The following is an 18620-nucleotide window of genomic DNA, read 5'->3' as shown; positions in this document are numbered from 1 at the left end:
AAAATACACTACAAGAATTTAGTAAGAATGAACAACATCTAACCTGAAAATTAAAAAGTAACAAATATCTTTCTTATATTTTACTCCTGTAAGTGTAATATAAAATCAAATTCATCGTATAAAGACGGGAACTAAACCTTAGTGTTGCGTCTGGTTTTAGAAAACTGTTTTTGGGTGACAAAATACAAAAACAGTGATAAAAGAGGAACTTAAAATCCGCGTGGCGTGAGGAACAGTGCCTTGTCCCTGCATACAAAAATGAAATAGGTACACATTTGGCGGTTTTGGTCCACACACACCTCACAAATGTGTCAGTTTGTTGGCATGACCTTGGTTAAAGCAAGAAAGAACCCTCTTTGCTCCCCAGCAACATCTATTTATATCTTACCCATGCTCCTTTCATTTTCCTCATCATTCACACTCTCTTTCTTCCATCTCCATTAATCCTTCAGATATTTTGGGAGGCTAGAAAAAATGGTGCTTTTGGGGCTTTTCTTGCTGGGATTTCTTTCTCTGGCTTCACCTCTCTCTGCTGCTTCTGACTATGGTTGGATGAATGCTCATGCAACCTTTTATGGAGGGGGTGATGCCTCTGGCACTATGGGTGAGTTACACTGTTTACTCATGTTATGTTTCATTCTATAGTCACGAAAAGAAACAAAACATAATTTACTTATTTTACGTTGGTGTTGGTGTTGGTGAAGGTGGAGCATGCGGGTATGGGAACTTGTACAGCGAGGGTTATGGAACAAACAGTGCTGCTTTGAGCACAGCTTTGTTCAACAATGGTTTAATTTGTGGCGCATGTTTCGAGATTAGGTGTGTTGATGATAACAAGTGGTGTCTTCCACGGTCGGTTGTGGTCACTGCAACCAATTTCTGTCCCCCAAACAATGCCCTCCCAAACACTGCAGGAGGATGGTGCAACCCTCCCCTTCACCATTTCGACCTTTCTCAACCTGTCTTCCAACAAATTGCTCAATACAGAGCTGGAATAGTTCCTGTTGCTTACAGAAGGTATACTCATCATTTGTTTTGTTTTATTATTTACAATCAAAAAATGTTTTATGAAGTTTTTTTTTTTTTAACAATATGTAACTATCATTTAAGAATCTTAAAAAAAAAACTTTAATGATGATACATTTGTGTTTTTTAAAGAAAAAAAATGAAGAATAAAGTTACCTGAATGTAAATAAAACTCTTATATTAAAATATCATTGTGCTTATATTAAACTGCCCTCACTCATTTCTAAAATTTTATAACAGGTAAGAAGTGGAGGATGTCTGTGTATGTAACTAACAGGCTAATGATTAGGAAGTTACATGATGTACAATAATGCACAAACTTGATTATTTTTATTTTTTGGAATGTTTATAGTTTTGTAATATTATTTTAAATAAAATATAGAAAAAATAGAGTAAATTTTCTCAGTTTCAAGTTTTAAAGGTGTTTTTTTTAATTTAAAATTCTATAATAAAATCGCATTTATTTTTGAATTTAAGAAAAAAATGGAAGTACAATTAAATTTGTTTTAAGTTTGCAGGGTATTTTGGAATTTTATTACAAAAAATTGTTTGCTCAAAGCTATTCTAAGGCCTAATAGAAACAAAATACATCTAGGCTCTGGACCATGTCTGAAGCATAGCATAGAATCTTTCCTTCTGTTCGAATTACACACTGTTACAAATAAAGTCAGCAGAAGTGCAGACTCTTCATGTGAGCGTTTTTTTATTTCATAATTCTAAGTGCTCTTTCTTGTTAAGGGATTTTTGGATACATAAGCATGCATTTTGTAATATAGATATACAGAATAGAATTTTCTGGTTTCTGTTATCACCAGGCTCGACATTAAGTGTTTCTCATCCAACAAAGTTGACAAGCTGATATGGTTTTACATAGTACAACAGCTTTTCCCATAAAAAGAAGAACAGTTGAAGAGAATTTTCAAGTTTGTCAGATTCTTTTGTTCGAGTTTTTGATAAATAAACTATGTATACTAACCACGTTCATGTTCTAGTGATTTGTGACTAGGAATATATTCCTTTTACCTGGTGTGACTGCACACTTTTCTGTCCAAAATATTGATTCTTTTTTACTTTTACTATTAGGGTCCCTTGCCAAAAGAGAGGGGGCATCAGATTCACCATCAACGGCCACTCATACTTCAACCTAGTCCTAATCACAAACGTGGGAGGTGCTGGTGATGTTCATGGAGTTTCCATCAAAGGTTCAAGATCAAATTGGCAACCTATGACCAGAAACTGGGGTCAGAACTGGCAAAGCAACAGTTACCTCAATGGACAAAGCCTCTCTTTTAAGGTTACCACCAGCGAGGGACGCACCGTTGTCTCTTACAATGTTGCACCGCCAAGTTGGTCCTTTGGCCAAACTTTCAATGGCAACCAATTCGTTTAAACACATACCATGAAATTTTATTATTTAATACTACATTATGTCTTACAAGAATGGTTTAGGTTTAATTCTGTTCATCTTTAGTTTTTTCCAATACTGTATCTAAGTATATAACAGTAAAAGGAAGGAATATGATATAGGAGTTGAGTTATGAAGGACTTGTTTTAGGATGGTCCTAGGAATTTGAATTGTGTATGTTGTGTCTAGCATTTGAAAAGACAGAGTTTAGGTGGCAGGGATGAATGTTTAAAGTTGTTTGGTGTTTAGTGTGTGGTTTGTGTCGTGCACAAATTGAAAATGGAAAGCGTGGTGTTTTGCTAGCTTAGCAAAAGAGAATATAGAATAAGAAAGAGACAAAGCAATTTTTGCTTATAGGAAGCAAAACTTCATGTAGTTTAATGCATGTATGACATGTAAGGAATACAATTACGCTTCTCCTGAGTTCTAAGTGTTACTTTTAACCACTTCCTTTTTCTTCCTTGCTTAGTTATATTTTTCAATTCTGAGTGTTTAAATGTTGTGCCGATGTGGATTCGGATTAATCACTGGAAGTAGTTATTACATTGTTTATTCCTCAATTTCTTTATTTAAGGTTTATGTACCCTTATTTTCCAATTTTTGTAATGGGTGTATGCATTGAGCTATTTTTTATGAATTCTCCATGATGGATCATGGACATCTAGTAACCCCAATACCCATTAACAAGAAGTCATCCATATAAAACAGAGAACCAACACAATAGCTACGATACAAATAGAATAAAGATCAAACCCTTAATATTTTCTCCCAAATAACGAATAAGAATGAATAGGTCTTTTTGGATTTCAATAATCATCAACTACCTTCCTATCTTTGAAAGTGTGAACTAATGGTGTGTTAGAGAATAATTTATTTATTTGGAGAATTTGAATTTCTTTTAATTAAAATGACTTGTTTGGATGGAAAAATTAAAAGGAAATTGAAATTGAGGAATTCTAAGAAGGTATTTCAAATCACTAAAATAATAGAATTTGAAATTGAAATTCCACAATTTGTGAAATTCCTTATTGTTCAAGATTAGAGGTGTCAATTTGGTCCAGACGATCCAAATGATCTAGACGGGTCCGACCGGCCCGACAACCTTAACGGGTCGTGCTGACTTGACGAACCAGAAGAGCTTGATGACCCAGACAGGTCATGTTAGGCCAACGACCTAAACGAGTTAGGCCGGTCCGACAACTCAGACGAGTCAAGAAAGAGTGACAACCTTAACAACCCAACCAGCCTGACTACGCAAACGAGCCAAATCGGCCTAACGACCCAGACAGGCTTGGCTGGCCCAACGACCCAAACGGTCCTGGCTGGCCTGACGACCCAGACAGGACTGGTCGACCCGACGACCTAGACGGGTTAGGGCGGGCGATGACCCAAACATGTTGGGCTGAGATGACATAGTCTTAAATTCGTCCAAATTTGGCCGTGTTGACCTAGACCGAAATTTGGAAAAATTTGGTCAAGTCAGCATCAACTGAAATTTGGCCAAATGTTACCGAGTTGGCTCCAACCTAAACTTGATCAAATAGGACTGAGTTTACGTCGACCAACATTTGATTAAATTTGGTCAAGACAGCTCAATCAAAATTTGACCGAATTTAAATATTTTAAGTTGACAATTATATTTGTTATATTTTTTTCAAAATTTATATATTAAAATGAATATTATTAAAATGAAATTTTATCTCATAAGAGAAATTCAATTATTTTATCCAAACAAAAAATTGAAATGTAAGGTATTCCAATTACTTTATCCAAACATATTATTTAGAAAATGAAAGAAATTTAATTGCAAGAATTTCAAATGCAATGAATTTCAATTTTTTAGAATTGGTAATATGCTTCATCCAAACACAAGATAAATGTATTTTTTTCTATCTCATTCACATTGCCAATTCTGTTAACTTTTACCGGAGTTTTTGTTTTTTTAAGAACAATCAAAAATACCAAATTAAAATAGTTGAGTTTTACTAATGTGATATCTAAATCAATAGTTGGAGTCATCAATTTATTTTTAAGAAAAAGATAGTTTGACACTACCTACTTTATTTTTATGTCATTTCATACAAAGTTTTAATAATAAAATATTATACTAACATAATAATACTAAATAAACAAAATATGATAATAAAATAATAATTTTTGAAAGTGTAAGTTAGAAGTAAGAGAAAATTTCCAACAATGTTAAAACTATTGATGCTCTTTCTTTTAAGGTTTAATTATTCCTTTGGCCATTGTTTTTGTCTAAAAATGTTAAAGTGGTCCTCTAATTCTCTTTAGTCTCATTTTGGTTCCGATTTTTGAAAAATCAATGCAATTTAGCCCTTTTCATTAAATTTCTTGAAACGGATCAATGATTTTTCATCAAAAAGTGACACTATGATTATGTTAATTACACTAACAAAACAAAGGAATTGAGGATTTGAAAGGTGAATAATATTTTGAAATGGGGATTTTTGTGTTTTAGGGTTTAACATTTTACAATGTTCTTAGGTGAGATGAAATCCCATGGTTGTTTAGTTCGATATGTTGGACCTAGGTGAAGGAATAGTGGATCTAAATTTTCAATAACATCTTTTACATCCTTATATATGGGAAGTAAACTTTATGGTTGTGGGGAAAAGTAGTTACTTCTTAAAGCAAGTACCGTGACGAATAATGGTAGAATGTTTTGGAGATGTTGAAATTGAGAAATATGTATGCAAAATGTTTCAATTGTGTGTGTGGTTTGTTTGTGTTATTTATGTACTATTTTTATTGTAGTTTGGAGGACCTTGTAACTATTTTCAATGAGTTGATGAAGTAGGAGCTGAATTTGAAGAAAAGGTAGCAACAAAAGAAGAAATTGGATGTGAGATCGAAAAAATAGTAGAGGAGTTGCTGAAAAAGCTTGCCAAGCTGGGGAGGAAATTAATTCTAGAGAGAAAGATGGACATATTAAGATGGTTTTTTTTTTTCATTTTGTTTTGGGCATGTACAGTAATATTTTGTGTGATATTTGTGCTATAAAGCTATATTAAGGGATAATGTGCATTAAGAATGAAACTTTGTAAGGTGGGGTATAAAATATGGCCTTATCTAAATGGAACTAAGTTGTATTGGTTGATATTGTTATGAACTATTTTATTCAAAGTGTGTCTGTTATTGTTATCAAATGTTGTTATGCTTGAAGTAACTTTTAGAGATGTAAACAATTTGGCCATAAAGAAGATTTTCATATTTTAACGTGGTGATTGTTAGCTGGATTAATGGCTATAATAAAAGCCCCTCTATACGTGTTCATTGTTATGTGAACTTATCTCAACTTATGACAAATTGTGAACTGGCTTAACACTTTCGTATGCTTCCCTTCATCTTAAATTTCTAGGCCTTCTTGGAAGGGCCTTATATGATGGAGCTAGAATTTCAAGTGTATTTATTTTAGGCCACATTTTTGTCCATTAATTAGAGAAATTTGTGGACTGTAACATGCCTCATAACACTACCTCTTATAATATCTTTACATAATACTGAGGTTGATCTAACCAATAATTGGTAGCAACAATTACATGTCTACAAGGTATCTCCACCAAATCCCAAAAGTAACAACTACAGGTGTGACTATTAAGGTCAACTACAAATTTTTTCATGGTGAAACCTTGAGTAACCTTAAACTTAGCTTCTCTTGTTCAAACAATTATCCAATGTCCACTTTTTTCTACATCTCTATCTAGTCTTTTACTTGGTTTTGGCATAACATTTCCAAAATATGTTTATAACTTCTATCAAAGGTTTGCAAATCTACTCATGATATAGCACCTAATCCACTCAATCATTGTTATTATTGGTTTATTCCTAGTTATCAATATTCTATTATTGAAGGACTCAATTAAGTTGTTCATTAACACGTCACACCTCAAATTTTTTAGGAATAAAAACTAACCATTCATACGCTTATAGATTTACCCCTTTCAGCTCTTGCATATTTGCTTCCCATGCTTGATAATATATAGACTTTATTGTTGTCATCATTAGATTTCTTATTAAAACACCACCAACAAAATTTTTCTTTTAATTTCTATGGAGATGTCTAAGGCAAAATTATGCTCCACTGCCCACAACCTTTCATAAAAAAATTGCATAAGTTTCTGCAATAAAAAGAAGATATTGGTAATTTGCATAATGACGCACGTAATTAATAGAATTTTAAGTTTTAAGTGTATTTGTTCTAGGCCACATTTGTTGTCCATTAATTGGAGAAATTTGTGGATTGTAATAGGTCTCATAACAATACCTCTTGTTTCGGGTGTAGGGACCAAGAGCCTACTAAGAACCTCTTCGATCTTACTCCTCTTCTTGAACTCTCCTCTTCTCACAACCGCAATAACTTCTTCTCCAAGAAATCTGCTTCCTCGCTCGATCGATCGAACAGGCGATCGGGGTACCTGTCTAAAAGGCTCTAATGCTTAAGTCAGTAGATGAACCGATCGGTGTATAAGTTTAACTACAGTAATAAATGCGAATTTAAGATCCTCACCAACCTACCTTTGGGCCCTATTTATAGTTTCCGGTGTGGGCCTGTGATTAGGGTTCCTTAATCATGGTCCAATGATCCTCTAATCAAGATTACTGACTTGTTTAACGTTAATTAACCCAATTAACTGGTATCGTTTGGCCGTTCGACCGATGGTCGCTTGACTAAGCTGGTTATGTTCTTGATTTTAACAAGTGAATAATTAATGTTTATAACTGATTGACCGATGGTTATATATAAGGCGCTACACGAGTCAGTTAGGAGACTGATCGACTGATGGAGCCTTATAGGTTGGTGCGCGATCGACCTGGTGGCCGATCAAACGATTGTTAGTGACTATAGATTTAATTAAATTTTAAGTCATTTACAAATTTAAAATATTTTTTATAGAGTTCTTCTTATTACTTTTTTTTTTATTTTTTAAATATTAAAAAAATTATATTTTTAATTAAATCTTATAATTTAAGTTTTCTTTTCTATTAATATCTTTTTAATGTATTATCCAAGTTACTCCCAAACCTCTTGTACAAGAAAATTCAGATATATTGCATTTGGGTGTATGAACTTTTTGAACTTTGAACTTTTCTTTTAATGTTCAAATAAATAATCAAGCTTTTACTGTTCCCTCTTTAATCTTGATTTGCTTTCTAGAATATTATGAAATACAATACAAATTCATTGAAAGCAAACGTGAAACCTACCACACTTATAGTTTTTAATTATTTCCTTTGATAATGAAACTTTTAATTAGTAACAAAATCATTTAAAAACATGTATTAGAAATTTGTTGGTAGGAATAGGATTCTTCCTCCACCGAAGTAAACCATTGAGGTGGATATATCTTAGCGAGAATCCACCCTAATGGCAAGCCACGGAGCCAGGTGTCTATCAACGGTTGGGTGAAGGTGATATTTCAACCCTTCTCATCCATCATGCCACGTGTCAGTCATCGACCCCACAGAATCTTGTCCTAGCCAACAACAACGAAGAAATGGATTTGTGGATATATCACTTGATAAAGGGATAAGCCAGAAACGCTCCTGAACCGTGCGATCTAAAAAATCGTACAAATCAACGGCGGAACGCCAATAGAACATGCGAACCACAAGAATGACTCCGAAAGGAAAGTAATACCTATGAAATAAGACTAAGCCATGCACAAAACAAAACCACCACATTCTCCCGTCTCTTTTCCACTGCCACTGCCACTGTCATCAGCATGGCCACCGTCACCACCCAAGCCTCCGCCGCCATTTTCCGGCCATGTGCCTCAAAATCTAGGTTTCTGACCGGGTCTTCCGGTAAACTGAACCGGGAAGTGAGTATGAGGCCAATGGGGTGTCCTCCTTCCGCGTCTTTCAAGGTTGAAGCCAAGAAAGGAGAGTGGCTACCAGGCTTGGCTTCCCCAGCTTACCTTAATGGCAGGTAAGTACAAATTATGTACATTTTTATGTATCTGTTGTTCTTTTTTCCGATGAAAATGGATTCATAATGATTAACCGGTGTTTTGTGGTACTGATAGTCTTCCCGGTGACAACGGGTTTGACCCTCTGGGGCTTGCCGAGGACCCAGAAAACTTGAAGTGGTATGTTCAAGCTGAGCTTGTGAATGGGCGCTGGGCGATGTTGGGTGTTGCAGGAATGTTGCTTCCTGAGGTTTTCACGAAAATTGGAATCATCAATGCCCCTCAATGGTATGATGCAGGGAAATCAGAGTACTTTGCATCATCCTCCACCCTCTTTGTGATTGAGTTCATCCTGTTCCATTATGTGGAGATCAGAAGATGGCAAGACATCAAGAACCCTGGCAGTGTGAACCAAGACCCCATCTTCAAGCAATATAGCTTGCCCCCACACGAGTTGGGATACCCTGGAAGTGTCTTCAACCCCTTGAACTTTGCACCAACTTTGGAGGCCAAGGAGAAGGAACTTGCAAATGGTAAATGCTTTATTCTCTCTTAATCTCTTCATTTGTTTGTTCTTTCTGTAGAACTGTGTTGTGTAGCTGACCTTGTTAATTTGGTTGTAATCTGTGTAGGGAGATTGGCTATGTTGGCGTTCTTGGGATTCATAGTTCAACACAACGTGACAGGGAAAGGACCGTTTGAGAACCTCTTGCAGCACCTCTCTGACCCATGGCACAACACCATCATCAACACAATTCGTGGCTACTAAGTTTGTATCCAATGACATGATGATAAAAGCCTGTGTCCCTCTCGTGTAATCCTAAATGGGTGAATTTTGAGACAGATTTGGGCATGATTGTAATGATCCTTCTATTTTCATGTACAGAGGAACTGAGATGGTTTTATATATTGTGGTTTAGATTCAAGTCGGTTAATCAGTATTTAAGCATCATATTTTTTAAGAAAATCGAAATTCGAATACAGTATTTCCCAACTATGTAAAATTGAATTCCAGATTTTAGAGAATTTTAATTTAAACTTGGATCACTAGATGGCATATCATAACTCTATAGCATGATCTATAAGTCTGTTAACACTTCTGAAATATTTTTATGTGGGCAAACTCTAGCACTACAAGTCTTGTAGAATAGATGTAGTTTGTTAACACATCTATCTGGTGGCTAAAACTAAATTTAAATCCCAACACAAATGAAAATTACAACTAATTCTAGATGCTATTTTTGTACGGGGTAGGTATTCCATAAACTAATTTCTAAAATTAACAATTCGTGGTGACCATATATTCTTACAAAATATATTTTTGGGAAATCAAGTTTTGGCTTATCTATCTTACTGATCAACACTTTACTCGAACTAACCTCAAATTTCATCTTAATTTCTTCTTTTTATGGAGGCAATTGATCATTCGTGTAAGGCTATCATATTCTTGTGTCTTCATGTTTTCATATTCGTATATCTAATACTATATACAATTGAGAACTAACAAATGAAAAGTTTTTGAATAAACTAATATTTCTAAACAATTTTCATTCAAAATTTTCTTTCTACGAGCAATAAAACACATACGTGTCATTCACTCAGAATTTTGCAATTTCAAAAAACAAATAAAAAAAAGTTTAAATTCTCTCACATAAACCTATATTCTTCCATCTCTCGACCTAAACCTACCATTCTATCATTCTCTCACAATTTCATCTTCTTTGTTCTCTGTTCCTCTCACTCTCTACCAACCCCAACCTATTTTGTCTCTCTTTCTCACTCACACAGAATACCATTCTCTGGCCAACACAACCTCTTCAGCTTCACTTCTCTCTTTCTCACTCACTCATTCTTATATTTTCTTATTTTTGCTTTTTTACAAGTCTTCATCTCTCTCTCTCACTAACACATTCAAATATCTTCTTCTTTTTGCTTTCTTTCTAAGTACAATTTTTGTGGAGATGAATGGAATGAGGAGAAGATGGGTCAGAAGCAAGACTCTGAAGAACAAAATTGTGAACAAGATTTAATTTTTTTCGTTGCAGAATGACAATGGTATGTAAAGTTTTGATTTTTACTCAACTTTCGGTTATTTTTATCTTTCTCAATGAAAAAAATCATTTTCTTTCTATTTTGCTTTTATCTAACTGAATTTTGCGCTGATTCTAACTTTATTTTGGTTGAAATGGATGAAATATCTGAAAAACACAATAAAGGTACGAAATTTTTTACTTTAGTGGATCTTTTCTTCTTCTCTAAGATTTGAATACTTTTTGTATATTTTTCTTTTATTTCTTTCATGAAGGAAGGTTTTCTAGTAGATCTGTTTGAGACAACAAAGGTATAATTTTTTCATCTTCTCTCAGATGTTTTCTGCTTCTACCAGATTAAGTACTTCTATATGTCTTTTTTCCTGTGATGAATGAAGCTTTTATTTGAGATGAATGACAAGTTTGAAGAAGACAACAAAGGTACAAGCTTTTTTTCTTCTCTTGGATCTTTTGTGCTTCTACCATTTTTATGTATTTTTTTCTCTAATGATTTAATGTTTTCTTCTTTTGGAGGATTTTATCTGTGTCTAGAAAATGACAATAATGAATTTTTTTCTTTCATATGAATGAATTGCTCGAAGAAGACAACAAATGTACAATTTTTTCTTCTTTCATACAAAGGTGGAATCTTTTTAGAGGAATGAAGGTTTGAAGAACACCATAAAGGTACAAGCTTTTTATCTTCCAACTTTTGTCAAATATTTTCTTCTTCTACTAGATATAATTTCTTTTCTGGAAGATGGATGATTTGTTTGAAGAATACAACAAAGGTTGGCTTTTTTTAGTCATGAAGGAAGGTTTTGTGTTAGATCGATGATTTGTTTCAAGAATACAACCAAGGTATAAACTTTTCTTCTTCGCTGGAATCTTTTCTTCTTCAAATAGATTTTAGTACTTTTGTATTACTTTGTTTTTATGATCGATGAAGGTTTTCTTTCATATGAATGACGTACAAGTTTCTAAATGGATGAAGTGTTTGAAGAATAAAACAAAGGTAGAAACTTTTGTTCTTCTGTCTACCAGATCAAAGTATTTTTGTATTTGTTTCTTGGTCTGTTGAATGAAGGTTTTATTTCAGATGAATCAACTGTTCAAAGAATACAACAAAGGTTGGCTTTTTTTCTGTCATGAAGGAAGGTTTTTGCTAGATCGATGATCTATTTCAAGAATACAACCAAGGTAGAAGCTTTTCTTCTTTTCTAGAATCTTTTCTTCTTCAAACGGATTTTAGTACTTATGTATGACTTTTTTTTTGTGATCAATGAAGGTTTTCTTTCATATGAATGTTCTACAAGTTTCTAGATGGATGAAGTGTTTGAAGAATATAACAAAGGTAGAAACTTTTGTTCTTTTGTCTTCCAGATCAAAGTAAGTATTTATGTATTTCTCTTTTGGTATGTTGAATGAAGGTTTTATTTTCAATGAATCAACTATTTGAAAAAGACAACAAAGTTTATTCTCTACAAGTTTTACCTCTTCTACAACATGTATGTATTACTTTTGTTTAAAATGTTTCATTTGAAAAATGTTATATAATGATTGGATCTAAAGCTATTTTTTCTATTCAAAAGGTTTAATTTGAAAAAAATTATTTAATTTAATCATTTATTACGCAATCAATTTTAATAAATTGTGCATAAGTGCAAGAATTCTCTTTATTTGCTAAGGATATGCAATCAATGTGAATCATCATGCTGGTTGTACATTTGTGATTGTTGGAACATTCATAATGAGCATTTATATTTGAGTGCATTTATATTTGTGAATCTATAACTTTTATTAAAAATAATTTTTTTATATTTATTTATTTAACCATAATCTTTGTTATTTAATAACTCGTGTAAGTGCAAGATATGCAATAAAAAGGACTTAATGAGGTATTTTTGCAACAGTGGACTTTCAACTATTGTGCGCCATGGACCACTAGGCGAAGTCCAACGTAATTTAGTGATAACAACAACATTTGTGAAGATAGGTCGTGGTTGAAAAATTTGTGTGTCTTTCGTTCACTAAAGGAGAAGAGTTATGTTATTTTCGAAGTTGATAGTGAAAAAACAAGCATGCATGTAAAAGTTCTTTATAATCTACCATTGCATTGTTTTAATATATGTAGTTTATTATTGTTCAAATTATAAAATTTGTAAGTATTTTTCCTTCAAATTTTTGAACTAAAAATGTTTTTGTGCAAAATAGTTTACAAAAATATTGGTAGCAAATTCTTGCAAACCATTATTCATAGCAAAATTTGTAAGTGTTTCCTAAGAAAATTTTTTAGAAGGAAATTGGTAGGAAATGTGTGATTTTTTAGCAGTGAATCCATTAAAAAGAACACACAAATTCATTTACTCATATTCATTCAAATTCATCTTCACACTCTCCTTCAAATTCATCTCTTTAAATGAACACACCCTAAGTGCAATTAGACCAAACACGAGGCTAAAAAGTAGCATGACATGTGTACTTATCTTTGTCTTTGACTCAAGTTGCTTATACTAATATAGTACATGTCAAACTTATAAATGTTCATTTTATGCTTGTAGGAAATATTCGTTTTTTCATTCATTTGTGGGGATTAGAGATGACAAATAAATCCACCCTAGTGGATATTGTCCGAACTCATTCCCGTTTTGATGGGAAATCCCCGCATTGACTGGGTATGGGTATGGAGAATCCCCGACTTTTTCAATTGGGTATGGGGATGTACATATCCCAGCCATGATACATGTCCCCGCCATATCTCCATTCCCGTTTAAATTATTAAAATCTTCACAATTAATTAAGTAACCCTATATATATATATATATATATATATATATACTTTCTATTTTTTATTTCTTCTAATTATTTGGTTTGTATGAAACTCATTCGTATACAATATATTTTTCATCTTATCATAAATCTTTATGTAATTATGTTAAAATGATGTATGTAATTAAAAATTTTATGTCTCACATTTGAATATTTATATTATTTTTTAATATTTTTATTTATTGTATATTTTCCTTTCACGTGAGAATGTTTAATACTCTCAATTTAAGTGTTTAATAGCATAAACCTTTCTTTTACAAGGTAATATAAAAAAATCTTTACTTATTATTAATACTTTTTGTTTCATTTAAACAACTCTTTTGTTTCGCTAAAACAATTTTTGTTATTTCTCGACCATTGAGTATATATGTTGATATTTGAAAAAAAATAGATCTCTAAGGTATTTTTCACTACAAGAAAAAATCAATTTTGCTAGAGAAATTAGCGAGGGAAAATATTTGTAGCTAATCCCTCTCTAATTTGCGAAGAAATAGGGAAAGAATAAAATTGTAGCATGTCTGTAGCAAAATAGCTATAGATTTATCATAATATATATTTGTAACTAATCCCTCTCTAATTTGCAAGGAAATAGTGAAGGAAATAATGTGTAACTTCTTTGTAGCAAAATAGCTACAAATTAACTAGAACATATATTTGTAGCTAATTTATTACTAATTTGTGATGAAATAGCAAAGAAATAAAATTGTAACTACTTCATAGTAAAATAGCTACAGATTTACTTGCAAATATTTATAGTTAATCCTTCTCAATTAAAATCATACTAAATTTATTTTTAATTTTAGTATATATATATATATATATATATATATTAGTTTAAATATTTAAATATTATTTTTAGCTTAAATATTTTAAAATTATTTTTAATTTAAATATAATTATATATTAAAATATAAATGATAAATATAAATATTAATAAATTAATTAAAATATATAATAAAATAAGATAGGATTTTTTCGAAAACTAACAAACACTAAAAAAATTATTTTTTAGTAATAATTATTTTCTAGCGGTTAAATAAAACCGTCAGAAATATTTTGATTTCTGATAGTTTTAATTAACCATCATAATTGTTTTAAAACTTTTATTAAGTAGTTAAATAAAATCCTTCCACACTTTTAATGTTTCTCGTTATATTCTTTTGGAATCAAATTTTCCTCTTCCTTTCCTTCACCATTCTCTATACCGTACCATTCATCTCGATGAAAAATGACAATAGCTGAACATTCCATCGTCCTTTGATTATGAATCGGACAACAACAATGAGCATTGCGAGCTGTAGTTGTCAGGTAGAATGGGATCGAAATCCAGCCGTGACCGCACTGAATTCAATGGAGATGATGAAGTTGCACTGCATAATCAAGAGGCAAAGGTTGTTGTTTGGGGTGAAGAACCCTAGGAATACCCATTAGAGTGTTGCCTGTCATGTATGGTGGCTCCGCATCGGACTACCACACCATCCCGAGGAGGTGGTTCGTGCAATGTAATGGTGAGGGATCGAAGCTTCGAGTGCCAGGTAGTTCAATCAGTGAATGTGTTATCCTTAGTTGCGGTTTCATTACAGAGCCGTTTCAAATCAGCTAGGAGATGAGAGGGGATCGTGTGTGGTGGTTCGCAAGTCGTTTGGTTGTGATTTCCTAGGTGAGGAAGTAATAAGGGGAGGAAAACATCAGAAGAAGAACGATGTAGCGGATGGAAAGATTCGCAAGGCGTTGGGTGATATTGGGAATTTGGCGAATGTAAGAGGAGTTGTTGAAGTCAAGAGGTTCCCTCTCACTTTCTCTTTCTCTCTTTCTATCTTTTACAGTCACTTTTTCGTTTGGTTGTTTAGAACAAGTTGTTGAGGTTAATATGATGTGATATTATTATGATTCTTTTAGGAGTTTTGGTGCCCAACTTCTTCCCAATGCCCAAGCCACAACAGTTGTCGAGAATAACAAGTACATAAGCAGAGATACAAGATAAAGTTTTAGGTGTTTTTGGTGATGTTTTACCAGTAAAGTTTTATATCGAAGTGATGCAATTTGCAAACCTTATTACACGCTAATTACGTTTAGAGCTCTAGTTTTAATTGAAAAGTAGCACAAAAATACCCAAGCATTTTACCATTTGGAGTTTGGAGTGGGAAAAGGTGGACATTTTAAACTCTTGGAGTTTGCAAATTTACCCATTTGTTTTGGTTATTTCCTGTTTTTCAAACGGGGAGTTCTTGTGGTTGAGGCAGAAAATCTGGAAGGTGAGGCTGTGGACATTACACCTAAGGAGTTTGGAGTGAGAACATTGGCTCAGGAATATGGAGGTGGTGCTTTTACTGTTTCAGGGGATGTTGTCTTCTTTGCAAATTACAAAGATTAGAGATTATACAAGCGGTCCATCCGTTCTCTTGGTCAGTATTGCAAGCATAAATTTTCATTATCTAATGCCATATTTTCCAAATCATTGTTATGGCATGTTATTTGATTGGTGGAATGGAATATAGCTGAGTAGTGTGGAATGGAAAGGATCAAAGGAATGATAAGGATATTAGTGAATAATTAGTTATTTCCATTTCATACTGGCCTAATTGGAGAAAAAGCAAATAGAAGAATTGGATGGAATGTGATTGAATAGATTCTTACTGGTTTTATTTCATTTCTTCCTATTTTAAATGATCCAAACATCAACAATTTATGTAACCATCTAAAATTCCTGCAATCCACCACTTTCAGTAAACATAAATGGCATTTGTGTTTGTGCCCTTTGGATTAATATGTAGGCTTACTCTTATATGTCTGTTATATATTGTCATTAAATTTTTATTTATTTATTTGTGTTCTATTTAACTTTGGTTAACATATACAGATTCAGCAGAGATTATCTGGAAATATTGATCTAGTGTTCTACTCATTTATTTATTTGTGTTCTATTTATTTATTTGTGTCATTGAATGTTATTAATTCCGAGTTTACCCATTGATTTGAATGGGAACATTTGTTATGATCTATTTGTGCATTGTGGTTTATTTTATTTTGAATTGAACAGGGGAGCTGTTTTTCATCACGGATAGGAGAAATGGTTTTTGGAATCTCCATAAATGGGTAATTCTTTCACTTTTTATGTCGAAGTCTAAATCTTGTAGTGTCTAGTTTCTTAACTCTTTCTCCAACACAATCTTTTGAAAACATATTATGTAATCATTCTCTTAATTGTGATGTCCATCGCCTTAAGGACATGTTACACATGGGTTCTTAGTTCTTATGATTTCACACAACACAATTTTATAGGCTTATTGTGTTTGAATATTTCAGGAGGACCAACACGCCTTACCTATTTTTTCTCTCCCATATTTTTGTTTTATGTAGTTAGAACTGGAAATTTTTTATACTTAAATTTATTGGTTATTTTTTGTCCATCCTTGGAGCTTAAGGTTATTCATTATTCACTATTGTAATTTGTATCATCTGTTGCGTGTGTTAGTCATTTCACTCACTGAAAAGATGGAACTCAATTTGTCTGACTAGAATGTTCTTTGGAAGGTTATGGAAGGGAGTTCCATGAACTATCATGATAGGTAATACTGTTGAAAGTTGATTAATGACTATGAATATTTGTGGTTAAGCATGTTCTTTCTTTGCTTTTATTCAATCCATTTAAACTAGGAAATATTCCTCTCCAATTAATTTTGTTTTAATTGAAGCCAGCTTGTTCCAGTGGTATTTTTATACTATTAATGTTTGAGTTAGTTAATGAATTTTAAGTTCTTTTAGTAACATTTGTGTACTTCTTGGTTCACGAAGACATTTTTTGTCATTATTTTTGGGTAGCTTCCTATTATATAATATCACAAAATCAGATGGACTGCATTTTCATTTCTCTTATTACATTTTATGAAAACTTAATGATGCCTTTTTTTACATGCCATATAGACATAATTCATCATGCACTTTGACGGAAAAGATTATGATGCCAGGTATATTTGCCACTTTCATTGCTTTTAGGATAAAAGCATATGCTGGTTTTGTACTCTACATGATTAATTGAAGACATTTGTTCCTCTTTTAGACATATTTTAATGTGTATATCCAATATAGTACTATATAGATAAATTAATAATATTGTTTCTCTAATCAAAAGTACTTTTTTTACATGCTTCCCAAGGATTTCCTAAAACATTCAATGCCCTGAGATCTGTCATAAGGGTGCCAGCAAAACACAGGCAGCATTTCATTGGTTAGACTATATGTTCACCATGCCTCCTTCCAAATCAACTATGAAGCATTTAATATGATTTCCATTGCTGTGTTGGATTGATTTAGTTTTTCAAAAAGTTTTATATCCAGTATTTATAATTTTTCTGAAGGTGGAAGATAGGTAATAAATCATTTGCCAAAACAAATATGACAGTATTGTGTTGCATTTGCTCTCTTGTTGAAATATTTTAGTAATTTCTACCCTAAAATCAAGTGTGGCTTTGGTTTTATAAATATAATAGCACTTTTAAGTTTTTTCAAAACTATAAGGAGTGGCAGCAGAGGGTGTTACGGGTTGGTGATTTCTAATTGGATGTATTAGCATTATAGATAAATTTTTGGATTGGGTGCCAATTAATATCTTGTTTGTTTGGACTGTGACTAAATTGTGGGTTGCCATGAGTAGTACGAAGTTTTATTAGGTGCAGTGGATAAGTTATATTAATTGTTTTAATATATGTATTCATGGCAAAGGTGTTATTATAATATATATTACGTATAATAAAGTTAAAGGTATATATAATATCAAAATTAATGTAATTTTATTATAACCGTAGTCTAGTCACTATATTTTTGTAAGGCTAAATTCAAGAAAATTAAATAGATAGATGGTTTATAACATTTAAATATTTTTGTATGTTGTTTTACTGTTAAACATGATATGCTTTTAGATTATTTTGGTGGAGTTTTGTTATTTGGCAGTATAATACTTGTTAGTAAATAAGTTGATGTATGTGGTATTTGAGGGATTGGAAATGATGGAAAGGTGTATGTCTCAGCAAAAGGTAGGAGACTTCGCCTAAGACTCTATGGGAGAGATGTAGGAAATAGAACTTGAGGAGACCGTCTTGAGAGAGTAGTGGGTGGTGGGCTTTGTCCTGGTGAGCAGGAGGGGGTTTAGCTTCGCGAATGATGGATAAACTCTCTATGGTTGTACAACTGGTGAATTTCACTCGTAAGTCTCTTTGAGAGATCAGTAGTAGGAAGTGAACTTCATTTGTAAGACTCTGGAACAGTGAAGAGTTCTAGCTCTAGTAGTGAGTGAATGGCTGGTAAACCATGTACATGAGATGTAATTAGGAACTTGATATTTGCTTGTTGTGTTGCAGGGAGTTGTTGCAGAGTGAGTTCCTTAATGAACAAAGAGAT

General features: G+C 32.7%; 2 protein-coding genes and 1 long non-coding RNA gene across 3 annotated transcripts; all 3 read left to right on the top strand.

Annotated features, from left to right (window-relative positions):
* Positions 1-307: 307 nt before the first annotated feature.
* On the top strand, positions 308-2856 carry LOC114196090 (expansin-A15-like). Its single transcript, XM_028086613.1, has 3 exons — positions 308-604; positions 705-1017; positions 2110-2856. The coding sequence occupies exons 1-3, from the start codon at positions 475-477 to the stop codon at positions 2414-2416; spliced, it is 750 nt and encodes a 249-aa protein (XP_027942414.1). The 5' UTR covers positions 308-474; the 3' UTR covers positions 2417-2856.
* A 5241-nt stretch (positions 2857-8097) lies between these two features.
* On the top strand, positions 8098-9299 carry LOC114164742 (chlorophyll a-b binding protein P4, chloroplastic). The gene is made up of 3 exons (XM_028049498.1): positions 8098-8384; positions 8482-8897; positions 8997-9299. The coding sequence occupies exons 1-3, from the start codon at positions 8179-8181 to the stop codon at positions 9131-9133; spliced, it is 759 nt and encodes a 252-aa protein (XP_027905299.1). The 5' UTR covers positions 8098-8178; the 3' UTR covers positions 9134-9299.
* A 1653-nt stretch (positions 9300-10952) lies between these two features.
* Positions 10953-16529, top strand: LOC114164743. Its single transcript, XR_003599592.1, has 5 exons — positions 10953-11255; positions 11344-11409; positions 11494-11594; positions 11683-11748; positions 16264-16529. It is a non-coding gene; the product is annotated as an uncharacterized LOC114164743 (long non-coding RNA).
* Positions 16530-18620: the final 2091 nt, after the last annotated feature.

This window comes from Vigna unguiculata, chromosome 9 (assembly GCF_004118075.2).
Source record: "Vigna unguiculata cultivar IT97K-499-35 chromosome 9, ASM411807v1, whole genome shotgun sequence".
Taxonomy (NCBI): domain Eukaryota; kingdom Viridiplantae; phylum Streptophyta; class Magnoliopsida; order Fabales; family Fabaceae; genus Vigna; species Vigna unguiculata.
Note: the sequence above shows the minus strand (reverse complement) of the source record. Positions and strands in the feature narration are given on the sequence as shown.

Bases quoted from the DNA above. Each gene is read 5' to 3' on its own strand.
- LOC114196090 (XM_028086613.1), top strand. From the start codon at position 475: ATGGTGCTTTTGGGGCTTTTCTTGCTGGGATTTCTTTCTCTGGCTTCA. The intron at 605-704 runs GTGAGTTACACT...GTGTTGGTGAAG, and splicing joins TGATGCCTCTGGCACTATGG to GTGGAGCATGCGGGTATGGG. The intron at 1,018-2,109 runs GTATACTCATCA...TTTTACTATTAG, and splicing joins GTTCCTGTTGCTTACAGAAG to GGTCCCTTGCCAAAAGAGAG.
- LOC114164742 (XM_028049498.1), top strand. From the start codon at position 8,179: ATGGCCACCGTCACCACCCAAGCCTCCGCCGCCATTTTCCGGCCATGT. The intron at 8,385-8,481 runs GTAAGTACAAAT...TGGTACTGATAG, and splicing joins CCAGCTTACCTTAATGGCAG to TCTTCCCGGTGACAACGGGT. The intron at 8,898-8,996 runs GTAAATGCTTTA...TAATCTGTGTAG, and splicing joins GGAGAAGGAACTTGCAAATG to GGAGATTGGCTATGTTGGCG.